A 13,628-nucleotide genomic window follows, 5' to 3' on the forward strand; every position below is an offset into this window, starting at 1 on the left:
TTTCCCTCTACTCAGCACTGGTTAGGCCTCATCTGGAGTACTGTATCCAGTTCTGGGCACCACACTTTAAGAAGGATGCAGACAAACTGGAAGGGGTTCAGAGGAGGGCAACAAAGATGATCAGGGGACTGGAAACAAAGCCCTATGAAGAGAGATTGAAAGAACTGGGCATGTTTAGCCTTGAGAAGAGAAGACTGAGGGGAGATATGATAGCACTCTTGAGGTACTTGAAAGGTTCTTACAGAGAGGAAGGCCGGGATCTCTTCTTGATCATCCCAGAGTGCAGGACATGGAATAATGGGCTCAAGTTACAGGAAGCCAGATTCCGGCTGAACATCAGGAAAAACTTCCTGACTGTTAGCGCAATAGGACAATGGAACGAATTACCTAGGGAGGTGGTGGGCTCTCCCACACTGGAGGCATTCAAGACGAGGCTGGACAGCCATCTGTCAGGGGTGCTCTGACTTGGATTCCTGCATTGAGCAGGGGGTTGGACTCGATGGCTTTGTAGGCCCCTTCCAACCCTACTATTCTATGATTCTATGGTATTGAACCTCAGGCTTATGCCAGCCCATCTGGGTCCCAATTCAGCTTTCCAGGTTTCTCGAGATGGCCACGCCCCCTTCTCCTCATCACCAGGTGTTTCCCACTCTCCCCCGACTGCCAAAAGTTTGGTGGTTTTCTGGCTGTTGCACATTCCCCCCACATTCTAAAAGTTGAAATGCCTGTTGAAAACTGACTGCCCCCCCTTGTCCGCGCTGCCTTGGAGGCAGCGTGGAGAAGCCCCATCCTCTGCGCTCGTAAGAGGAGCACGGAGCAACTGAAAAGGGGCAGGGCTGGGGGCATTCTGGGGCAGGGAGAGCGGAGCTGCGCGTACGACACATCCTATGTGTCGTATGGCCGCTTCCTCTCCCGGTCGCCCCCCCAACTAGACTGCTGAAAACGGCTGTCTAGCAAAAAAGAGCAAGGCGGGAGAGGTGCAGAGGGAACAATCCCCTTGCCCCGTGCCTCTCCTGCCTTGCTTTGGATAGGTGGTTGCCTCTGATTTCGGAGGCTGCTGCCTATCTAGTTAGGATTGTACCCTGAGGCTATTAATTTCACATCTCCTAGTAAAAGTACACATATTTAGTAAAACATTTAAAGCCGCGGTCCCCCCTATGCACCCTTACTTGGGAGCAAGGCTGTTGAACTCAGTGTGACTAACCTGCATAGGATTGCTTTGCACACCTACAAAAGACCTCTGAGGTGGATCAGTGTTTATCACTGCTCTTTAATGGAAGGGTATAGCAAAAGTGGAAGAGTTGGGTGTCTTAAACCCATGCTTTCCCAACATTTATCTTCGGGGAACAACTTTCCAGATCAACTTCTTTGCTGCAAATCCCTGTGCATTTTCCACAGAATTCTGGTACGTTGCCGAGGCCGAGACATGTGTAAGGGCACACGGTTCATTCAAAGTGGCGTTGGGCAGAGCTGTTGGTCCTCACGTGGTCAAAGCCAACAGAGGGATCAAACTTCACCATCAGTCCTTGTGAATTTATTTATTTAACTGATTTTGAAGAGTGAACATCAACACTAAAATGACACAATAAAAAACCACTATAAAATAATCACTGATCAGGAATAAAACTATACCTGGCTAGGTGATGCCTTAGAGAAAGCCTGTGTAAAGAGATGGATGTTAAGGAGACATCTGAAAGTTAAAACCATAGATGTCTAAACGTCAAAACTGTAGACATCTCTAATGTCAGTGGTGGGTGCCTTCCAGAGGGCAGGTGCTGCAACACTAAACACTCTTATTAGTAGTGCTCCTAAGGTGAACCTCAGGACCATGCAGCAGCAGCACCATCAAAGGTATTCCTTCTGAGGACTGCAAAAGTTCAGCAGGGACATAAGGGATGAGGCAACCCCTAAGGTAACTAGGTCCTAAGTTGTTATAGGGCTTTATATGTGAACAATACAACCTTAAACGTGGTCTGGTAGCTTATTGGCAGCCAGTGCAATTCTTTTAGCAAAGGTGTTACATGCTGTCAAGAGGAATCCCCTGTTAGCAGCCTTGCTGCTGCATTCTACACCAGCTGCAGATTCCGGACAAAGCACAAGGGTAGCCCCCAGAGAGCGTATTATTACAATCTAGTCTTGAGGTTACCAATGCCTAAACCACCACGACCGAGCGATCAGTAATGATGGATGCGCTATCTTCCAGGATCGAAGGCCAGGATCTCTTCTTGATCATCCCAGAATGCAGGACACGGACTAATGGGCTCAAGTTACAGGAAGCCAGATTCCGACTGCACATCAGGAAAAACTTCCTGAGTGTCAGAGCAATACGGCAATGGAACCAATGACCTAGGGAGGTAGTGGGCTCTCCCACTCTGGAGGCATTCAAGATGAGGCTGGACAGCCATCTGTCAGGGATGCTCTGACTGGGATTCCTGCATTGAGCAGGGGGGTTGGACTCAATGGCCTTGTAGGCCCCTTCCAACTCTACTATTCTATGTTTCTATGATTCCATAGATATTTGCTACCACCATGAATGGTTTTCTCACTGATAAGCTTCCAAGGATCCCCAGGGTTCCCAAGAACAGTTTGAAATCCACTACTGTGGAACATACCAACATTTTTAAATGTATATATAATATTTAATTATTTATAAGATTTATATCTCACCTTTAGATCAAATTATCATCGATGCATCTTACAAACAGATTGTTAAAGTACACACACATATACACACAAACCTCACACCCATGTAATAACATCATCATTTCTCGTCATTCCTATCAAAGAATGGAGACAGACAGTTTTTAAGAGCGTTTAAAATGGTATGAGTGGTTACTCTTTCTCTTTCAAGAGGTGTACACATACATTTCTTTTTGGCCCATGATTGCCTCTACTCAAACAGGTTTTGCAAGTTTTTTGGGCCGATCTACATTGCGCCCGCCATCACAATGAATTCGGTGTCCCGTCGGGTTAAACGCTCTTGCATTAAAACGTGATTATTCACACTCACCCATTTTCCCCATTGCAGTGCTTCATCGAATGCGCAAGCTAGGTTCACACTTGAGTGCTGTGCTGTTTTCCTGCGCGCGCTTGTCTGATCTCGGATGCTAAGCGGGGTCAGTAGTTGGATGGGCAACCGCCTGGGAATCAGGCTTCCTGCACTGAACAGGGGGTTGTTCTATCCCTTCAAATGAGACTAAGTTTTACCCCCTCCTATCCCCCGCTCTGTATGTTTTTTTTTTAAATTAAGGCGTTATCCTCGCAGAATCGGGGCTTCTCCGAGATGTTTTTTTTTTTTTTTCTAATTCAGGCATGATCTTCGAAGATCATGCCTGAATTAGGGAAAAAAACATTGCGGAGAAGCCCTGATTCTACGATGATAATGCCTTAATTTAAAAAAAAAATCCGGAGCGGGGGATAGGAGGGGGTAAAACTTAATCTCATTTGAAGGGATACAACAAGCCCCTGCTCAGTGCAGGAAGCCTGATTCCCAGGCAGGCGCCCATCCAACTACTGACTGGGGCCAACCCCGCTTAGCTTCCGAGATCAGACAAGCATGCACACATCCAGCCCTTTGCTTGTTGCTGAGGAAATGGGGGCTGCTGAGGAAGCTATGCGATCAGTAGCCGGAAGAAGACATGAGGCCGTCGAGAGCTGTGATTGGACAGGAGGGAAATACAAACACCGCCGTATATGGATAGGCAGGGGAGATGACTACGACCAGATACGGTAGTGAAGGCGGAAAATCAGAGCACATTAAGGGGAAATACCGGGACATTAGGGTATTGAAAGCCGGAGCACGGAAGTGGGAAATTCCAGTTCCAATTCAAGGCGGGTACTGCGTAGTGTGAAAGGCAAGTGGTAAAACCCCATTGGAAGCGAAAAAAGTTGGTAAGTGTAGATCCAACCTTTGAAACAATGCAAAACCTTGTAAAATCTGTTTCCCAGATGCTAACATGGGATCAGTGTGCGGTGACATCACAAGCAGCAGTCCTTTCATACTACTTACATCTCTCTGAAGGAACAATTGCCTGTCTTCAGTTATAGAAGCAGTGAGTTATTTTTTCCCTCCTACCTTCTCTGATGTAAATCTTCTTGTGCTTATCTTCTTAGGTTTGGTTTCAGAACAGACGGGCAAAATGGAGGAAACGAGAGCGGTTTGGTCAAATGCAACAGGTTCGCACTCACTTCTCTACAGCCTATGAGCTGCCCTTGCTAACTCGAGCAGAGAACTACGCCCAGGTGAGTGTGTGTCATCAGCATACCTGTCTCTTCAACTTCTGATAGTGGCTGTATCATAAACCAATTGGGATATAGTTGGAGGAGACAAGTAGTTCAAGATTCAGTGAACAGATGATTGTTTTTTTAAAAATTAGTAGTTGTGATCCTTGAATGTCATCCTTGAATGTCAAAAACAGGAGGAAGTAAATGTACAATGTGTACCTTGCTTACTGTATTACAAACCTTGGAGAAGTCTGGGAGTTAAAGTGGTTCAGGGAATCTGCTGCCCATCGGCAATCCGATGCACATTACTTGGCAGTAAGCACATTGAACTCGGTGCAAGTTACTTCAGAGTAACCATGCATACGATTAGACTGCATGATTCACCTGGCCTCTTTTCCACCACTACCAAACTTCCACTGCAGTGTGCAGCCACAAGAAAGTGTCAGATGTGTTCTAGGGTGCACCCTCAGTTTGCATGAGGCAACAGTTAGCCCCAAAGGACTAGCCAGTATCCTGTGTGAGCTAAGCATGCATCCTAGAACAGTCCCTGGAATCTTCAGCAATGCACAGGAGTTCCTGGGCAAAGTGATGTAAGTGCCTCCTGAATTCGAAATTTTAAAAACCACTGCTCTAAGGTAGGGACGTTTGAGAATTTCATTTTTGCTTGCAAAGCATGCAAGCATGCCCCTTTTGAAGCCCCGAGAGAAAGAGCATGTGTCCACCAAAAATGTCCACAAATCATCAAACATGTTCTTGTGTTTGTCTCATTCCTGATTCCAAGTTCGATTTGTGCAAATTTCCTAATTAATGCAGATTTCCCCAGTAGGCTAAATCTGCCCTATGAAGGAAAGCTTCCATTGCTGGCAGTGGAGTAAAGGATTAAACTTCTCCTCTGGTGCTGCCGTCTCAGTGAAAATTCCCCCCACCCCTGCTATTTTTTTTAAAGCCATAGACATGGTTTCTAATAACCCTCAGTCATCTTTTCCTAAACTAAAGGTCGCCTAGCTCTTTAGCCTTTCCCCCCATAAGGAAGATGATCCAATCCCTTGATCACTTCATTGCCCTTTTCTGGACTTTCTCCAGCCCCCATGATACTCATTTTTGAGATGTGGGCAACCAGAGCTGTAGACAATATTCTAAATGTGGCAGAACCATCAATGCACATAATGGTATAATGATTCTTGCCATCCTACAGCCAATACTTTCATCACCTCTTGAGTGTAGCCGAATTGCTTCCCCCCCACCTGACATGAATCTGTAGCCCGCCAGAGGAAAAAGGTCAGAAGTGGAGTCAGAGCAAACGGTGCTGGCAGGCTGTGGAATGCAGGCCTTTCAGAGACATGCATTTTCCTACTCTCCATCTGGATCCTCTCCTGTTGCATTCTTTCATCTTGCACTCCCCCCCATCACACCTCCCCTTCACCCCCAAAGGACCTCCTGCTGCTGCTGCTGCTGCTGGTAAAGGCCATTCTTCACTCCTCTTTGGTAGGATCATTTTGGCTTTAGCATCCTCGATTATGTGCTTGTTGAGCGGGACTAGCAAAACCCTTTGTTATTGCCAGAGCTTTGCCTTTCTCTTTCTTATGCTAAACGAAAAGGGAAGAGCAGGCAGAGGAACTTCAGAGCTGGAGTGTGTATGTAATTACAGAATGCCCCAGACACAGCCCCTGCCACCTCCAGTTAAAAGGATCCTGAATAGAAGAACTGGGGAACACCTCTGTTTAAGAATCAGGCCAATTTGTCTAGCCTACAATTATTTCCTACAACGGGCAGACAGTGGAGGCTGGTGCCTCTGATGTCAGTGGGGTTGTGAATCCACTCCGGGTTTCAGTCAGAACTCTAAAGGTGTTATCCAAGGTGTGAAGAGTTCTGCCTGAAACCCAGAGCAAATTCACTACCCCACTGATACTAGAGGCATCAGCCTCCACTGCAGGGCAGAGTTGCTGTCAGTCAGGACAGTCAGTCCTGGGCTAGACAGGCAATTGGCTTGATTCATGAGAAGACAGACGTTCCTTAGGATTCCCACCTTTTCTTTCCTGTCAAAGGCTCTGTGCCTTTGATGGCTGAATAATAGGCATTCAGCAGGTTCAGTTTCTGGCATTGTTGTAATCTCTATGGTAGAAGGAGCAGCATCAGTTGAATTGTTGCCTGCCATGCTTGTGTTTGAGGCACTGGACCTCCGTCAGGGAGGAAATGGTGGCAGACCTATTCCTTGTAATGTCAACATAAGCTCCTGCCAGTCAACCTGAACAAGTTCAGTGATCCAAACACAGGTTTGTCCATTCTTTTGCTTTCTGTTAAGAGAACTGGTCCAGTGGATGAAGCACAAGAAATGTGATGTTTGGCATGAGGCAGCCAGTTTCTGATCCAAATGGAGCTTCTCACTCATGCATTTCTCCATCTTTGGAAATCTTTGTACAGAAATCTTTGTTTCTGGAGCCGGCATCTCTGTAGTGGCAAGGTCATATTATTATTGCACACCTCAATTATTTAGTGGCACTGAATGTACTAATTAAGCTGACATTGATGGGCTGTTGTTGAAACAGGCTGAACTCATTGTTTATTAGTATTATAATACCAGGGCCATCCCATGAAGTTGATTGGTGGGAGCTTCAGGACAGATAACAGGAAGTACTTCTTCACACAGCACACAGTTAAACTATGGAATTCACTACCACAAGACGTTGTGATGGCCACCAATTTGGATGGCTTTAAAAGGGGACTGGACAGATTCCTGGAGGAGAAGGCTATCAATGGCTACTAGTCCTGATTGCTATGTGCTACCTCCAGTATCAGAGGCAGTATGCCTCTGTACACCAGCTACTGGGGAACATGGGTGGGAAGGTGCTGTTGCGCTCACGTCCTGCTTGTGGGTTTCCTGTGGGCAGCTGATTGGCCACTGTGTGAACACAACGCTGGACTAGATGGACCTTAGTCTGATCCAGCACAACTCTTCTTCTGTTCTTATGTTTTTAAAGCATTTTTACTCCACTCCTCAGCTGAAATGTCTTCAAGAGCAGCTTACAGAGGAATAAAAAACAAGTCAGTCCCTGCCCCTACGCTTGCAAGCTAAAAGACATGACACAAAAGGAAAAAGCGATGGGGAGAGAGGAGAAAAAGGGCAAACACAGGCATCAGTTATTAAAGTTACAGTTCTTATAATGACCTGCTGGAACGGAAACAATTCAGATAGCCTGGTTATTGCCAAGTGACGGTTGAGGGAGAGTGAAAGGCAGCTGGTCTCTCAGAGTTGATTGCTGTTAAATGTTAGCCAGCTTTGGCATTAGCCTATACCTAATTGCTCTTATTCTAAAATACCGCAGCCCCAGTGGACACATGAATGGATGTCCATTGGTTGAAATAATGTCCATTGGTTGAAATGCAGCTCCAGCATATCCCTTCTGTCTGAGACTTTGATTTGGTATGCCCTTGATTTCTGTGCTCCCATAAGCACACAGTATGAGCATCTTGGAGCATTTTCACACAGAACACTGATAGTGCTGATGAGCCTCTCATGCACTCTAATCCTATCTAGTACATCTAATTTTAAATCAAATGGGCATTCTAGTCACTGAAGGTTATGCCTTCACATTATGGATGCAAGAAATGCAAAACAGCCACCACCAAATCTCATAGCCAGAACACCTCAAGTCATAGTAAATATCATTGTGTCTGATGCTGATCTCAGAAGTTGGTTTAGATCACAAGGAATGAGAAGGACTGGGCCATGGGGCATGTTTTAAGATCACCATAGAAGTGATTGCAAGGAGGCAAAAAGCTAGAGAGAGAGAAAATAAGAACACCATCAACACAGTCAGTCAACAGAATGGGGGAGACACCTACCCTTCAGAGATGCCCACATTACACCAAGAAGGGCTTGGCTTGAGAACACTTGACACTTGAGAACACAAGTTCATCCGCTCTGCACCGCTCTCATGAGGCCCCGCTGCTTATACTTTGAGAACCATGGGATAAGCCAATGTGAGCTAACTGGTATCTTTCCCTTCCTCCAACCCCCTACCCCAATCTCAGATCCAGAATCCATCTTGGATTGGCAACAATGGTGCTGCCTCCCCTGTGCCTGCCTGTGTAGTGCCCTGTGACTCCGTGCCTTCCTGTATGTCTCCCCACACTCATCCCCACACAACTGGAGGAGTCTCTGAATTCCTGAGCGTCTCAGGGCCCGGCAGCCACGTGGGGCAGACTCACATGGGCAGCCTCTTTGGCGGTGCTGGCATCAGCCCCGGCATCAATGGATACGAGCTGAATGGGGAGCCCGACCGCAAGTCCTCCAGCATTGCAGCCCTGCGGATGAAAGCCAAGGAGCACAGCGCTGCTATTTCGTGGGCAACATGACAGGGCTGCAGCCCTTGCCCTCCAGACACTGACTGAGCAAATGGGGACAATCAAACCAATCCATCCACTCTTGGCCTTGAGGCAGCCAGGGCCTTCCTCAGAGATTGGAATGCAGCACTTTTTGCTACCCTAGGTATAATAGCCTTGCTTATATTATCCTACTTGGATTGTTTTAAGCCTGTTGGGCTTTTTTGTCCCCAAAAACAGGCATGGGGAAGGAAAGAGTGGCTGTTTCTACTGCACCAGATAAATCTAAGTTTTCTGTTCACATGGCATGTTTCCCCTTATCTCTCATTCTCCTGATTGCCAGTGAACAAGGACACTCATCTCCCCTGCTTTTCTGACACCAGAGGTGCTTCCAGATGAGGCTTTTATCCTGCAATCACCCTGCATCAAACGCAAAATTTTAAGCAGGGTTTGGACGGCGGCATCTTCCATTTGCAACCCTTCTATGTTTTCCCACACTTCTTCTGTATTTTTTCCTTCCCACAGAACATCCATTAAGGAGGGCAGGACAGAATGGTTGCACAATATCTTGGTTGGCTGCGCTAGGAGCCGACCATCTGGAAGCACCCCCAATTGGTCCCACTCTTTAAGAAATAAAACAAAACACCTCAAACCCCAATTCCTAGTTGATTGTTCCTTCATGAGCCATCTCTAGTCCCATGTATCCTAATGTTATGGACAGGTTTATGATAACTAGCACCAGAAGAATGTGGTTGCTATCACTGTAGTTGGCTAGTGCCAGAGTGGGGTGAGAGAGAGAGAGAGAGAGAGAGAGTTGAGTGTAGGGCATGCTGATTCAGCACACAGGATACCTGCAAACCACATAGTGTAGTTAGTAATGTTGCCAGGCTGAAACCTGGAGACTGAATTGGGTGAAAGACACAGCAGCTGCTTTGTCTTTCATTTTCCTCCTCACCTGTCGTCAGCCCCCATCTCATGTAGTAAACGGAGGTGCCGCACAGGAGGGAGGGTTTAACCACAAAGTAAAAGAAGCAGGAAAAGTCAAGGCTGTGACAATGTTTATTCAGCAAAGGCTATAAAGGAACAGGAGGCATTTCTGTGTCACAGCTTGGCAACTGTCCCGTATAGGGATCCTGTGCTGATCCAAGCAGCATGCCAGGGACTAGCCAGATGGCAACAATCCAAAGCAGCCATTTGGATTGCTAGTGCTAGTTGGTACTGCTTCCTTGCATTACCCTCCAGTCCCCGGAACACCAACACACAGGTTTAGTACTACATCACTCAATCACCTATGGAATGCAGTCTACCAAACTATTGGCTTAAACGAAAAACAAAATGGGGAGAAAACTGTGGGCCAGCTTTCCCCAGCCTGGTGACCTACAGATCCCAGATGCTGGGAATTGTAGTTAAACACATCTGGAGGGCAACAAAAGAAGAGGACATGCTTGTCTTCCTGCCCTTGGTCTGCACTTGTGTTCTAAAGCAGGGGCAGGGAGCCTCAGGCCTGTGGGCCAAATTCAGGCCCTTCTGGGGTCCCAGTTGGTTCTCTGGCATCCCCACCTCTTGTGATTTCCCCAAAAGGCCACATCCCTTTCTCCTGACCACCAATTGTTTTGTAATTTCCTGGCTTTTGCCATTTTTTCTCATCCTGAAAGGTTGAGATGCCTCTCCTAAGGCTTAGTTATTACTGGCAGTGAGAGCTTTAAACCAAAATATGCTGCTATTTTTGCCCCCACCCCCTTTTGCCATCAGTCCTGCCCACAAATGGGATGTTGCCCCTGAAAGCTTCCCTGAAACTGAATTTGGCCCTCTGGCTGGAAGAGGTTCCCCACCCCTGCTCTAAAGAAAGCCCAGGGATGTGATTTCATGCACAGGCTTCTCCACAGTTCCCAGAAGAAAGGCCTTTAATTAAGGGACTATAACACACACTGCCACTACCAGCAAAACACCATCTTCTTGATGTCCCTTTCAGAATATTCCTTCCTGAAACACCATTTCCTCCCAAGTACATGGAGCCTGCCAGAGTTCTATCTTGTAGAACTAAAGTGTGAGAAGTTATTTCCTTAGTTGGCCATTCTTTTGCTTTCCGCCCAAAGCTTTTAGCAGACACAGACTGAACTCTCGTCACTCCCATTAATGAGGAGGATGGCAACATCCCAATTTGCCTGTATCTTGCTTCCCTTATAGATGGATCAAAGGGGATTTGGGTCAAGTCAGCTAAGATTCTGGCCAACTATTGATAGTTTTTGGGTTTCCGTGGTTTCTTAAACACAGATCCACATCCACCGGAGGAGAGACAGAAAGTGCTTTAAACTGCCTGTCTCGTTTTAAAGAGGTGCTTACTGGGTTGGTAGCTGCTGGCCTCCCTTCATCCGGTGAGCAGCTGCTATGTAGGTTTTGTAATTCACACAGATTTTATTTGGGCTTCAGAGCAAAAACCAGACCGCCCTCAGCCGTGCCTGGGGCACAAGAAAGCACACACCTGCCTTCCAGCTTGCATGTGGCTGCGGAATCATGGACATTTATGCACACACTCCAGCTTGGACCAGGAAGGATGCAGCTGGGAATTCCTACGAAGGACCGAGCTCACAAAGGCTTTCTGGCCTTTACTGAGCAGAAGGAAAGCTCAATGGAGAATCTTAATGGGAAGCATCCTATTTCTGAAGCAGAGGTAGAACAAGCAGGGATACCATTTTGGGAAAGGGAAGATATACCTCTCCCACCCCCATTTTTCATACCACATGTGATTATTCCTCAGGAACACCTGTATTTCTGACCATAAGTTCTACACACTTAACTGTTGTGATAATAAGTGTGTCTGTGGCATAAAGAGTAAAAAGGCCCAAATCCCTTTATGGGGGAAAATATGAATTCTCTCTTAAGTGGTGATGCCACCTGCACTATCTAATACATGCCCGTGACAATTGCACAACCCCATTCTACATCACTCCTTACCACAACTGACATGCAAGCTGCAGAGAAAATGGCCTTTTCCTAATGACAAAAGTTAAGCTCCTTTAAGCCCCATGGATTCCAGTGAGAGTGCTGAGGCCATCACTGTGACTTGGGAGTAATTCATCTTCATTTGGATCGTACCCCATGAGTGGAGGGCTGGGAAAACACACCACCTCACCAATAAAAGTGCTACCTTCAGAAAAGACACCTGAGTTTCCACACAACAAATATGTAACAACTTTGCTTTTGTTGGGCTATATACACAACTTGTTGGGGGAAAGTGCTATTGCTTAATCTCCCTCCCTCTTTTAAACTATGAAATCAAGGTCTAGCAATCGCTTCTCAGGCTAACTCCACTAAATGGAGATAGCTGAACCGTAAAGTCAAAATGAAAGGGTCTCCTTGAGAGCTATAGCTAGAACTCTCGCGCAAGAAATAAGGTGTGTGTTGTGTGAGTGCATAAGCAATATTATCCATGCCTAACCATGTTTTGTGTTCCTAAGTGTGCCTACCTAGGAGAATACATTTTGTGTGTGCCAACTGTGCAAGTGTGTTTATCGTATAAACAGCTAAATTTGCCATCTCTTGGGTGGTGGAGGGGATCGCTCATATCAGTCAGATATTGGCATTGTCCATACATTCTGTCCAATGAATTTTCAGTTTTCACTTGGTGGGAGGAGAGGGAGTCTAATTAGGAGTTTTTCATGCTGCTTCCTTAGCTCTCAATGCTAAGTCAGTTGCCTCTAAAACCGCCATCGGGTTGCACCCTGGCTTTTAACAAGTACATTACTGTATGACTAAAACAGATGAAACTCCTTTGCTGTTTTAGAATGGCTAATGGCCAACCCCAGCTGTGTGTAATGGCTACACAGCAGACACATGTGCATGCAGTAGTGTACAAGGGGTATTGTATGTGAGGTACGTTTGCACAAGAAATGTGTAGCAATGTATCTGAGCAGTGTACTTTGGAAAAGACTAGGTTTCCTTGATGTCTGTCTGTCTGTCACATGTTGAAGTCAACTCAAAAGCGGCTGTGCATGTGAATGGTTCAATGTATAACCATACCGTGACCTGGTTCGCACAACACGACAGCCCCCCGTGGTTAATTTATCTATGGGGGCTGTTGCGTTCTGCCGGTTGCCCGTGGGTGCCATTTTTGCATGGCACCTATGTGTGCCCAGCTTGCCATGTCATGTGAACCCAGGTGGCAGGGATTGTTTGAGGGTTAGACAATGCTCAAATAACTCTTAAAACAAGCCATCGGTTATTTGAGGGTTGTCTAACCCTCAAACAACTGCTGCAGCCTGGGTTCGCACAACACAACAGCCCCCGTGGGTAAATTGAGCCATTGTGGGCTGTTGTGTTGTGTGAACCAGGTATGTATGTCAACAACATACTTCAGATGATGTCCCACAGTGTTCTGAACCATGTGTTGAATCATTAATAGGATCAATGGAACAAGGCTAAATCACTTGAAAAAGTAAACTCATCCCAAGGGTGGAACAGGACATTATGCTCCAAAACTGAGCTGCTGTCAAAACCACCAGCCCTCTGTTGAGTCTCCCTTCCTTCTCTCACTAATAATCAGATTTACTTGTGAATATCCCTGTCCCCTCACTCCACCTCTTTGGCTGACACTGTGGGGTGGGCAAGGAAATGATATAGTTCAGCGTGTTTATCACAGGGAGAGGGTGGAAGATTTAACACAGGGCTGCTTTTTTAGCACCAGCCCCATATTGAACATACTCTCTGGTTCTATCCTAATTGCAAATGCAAAGATTTTGTTGGGCAAAGAGCAAGAGAATTCCATTTATGGCAGCTCAGCACAAGAGTTGACACAGTACTGAATACAGTATGTGAACTCCAGAGGCTTCTGGGATCGAGAGCTAGACTCTGAATACTAGACGTTCTAAGGACAAATCCAGTCTCCAGTCAGTCTCTAATTGCCAATCCATAGGGCTGTGTAGAGGGAACAGTGACTAAGGGCACAATCCTATGCAGGTTCAGACAGAAAAATGTCCTACAACTCCCAGCATTCCCCAGCCAGCATGGCTGGCTGGGGAATGCTGGGAGTTGTAGGCCATTTTTCTGTCTAAACATGCATAGGATTGCGCCCTAAGAAATGT

General features: G+C 46.4%; 1 protein-coding gene across 1 annotated transcript in view; it reads left to right on the forward strand.

Moving 5' to 3' along the window:
* ALX4 (ALX homeobox 4) overlaps nt 1-9,203 on the forward strand; it is a 100,239-nt gene extending 91,036 nt beyond the window's left edge. Inside the window, exons 3-4 of the mRNA XM_084850899.1 lie at nt 4,114-4,242; nt 8,257-9,203. Coding sequence (XP_084707025.1) covers nt 4,114-4,242; nt 8,257-8,580 — 453 coding nt within the window. The 3' untranslated portion in view covers nt 8,581-9,203. The remainder of the gene's footprint in view (nt 1-4,113; nt 4,243-8,256) is intronic.
* The last annotated feature ends 4,425 nt before the right edge of the window (nt 9,204-13,628 follow it).

This window comes from Heloderma suspectum, chromosome 1 (assembly GCF_057233095.1).
Source record: "Heloderma suspectum isolate Gila_16-S chromosome 1, 16-S_ref, whole genome shotgun sequence".
NCBI classification, from domain to species: Eukaryota; Metazoa; Chordata; class Lepidosauria; order Squamata; family Helodermatidae; genus Heloderma; species Heloderma suspectum.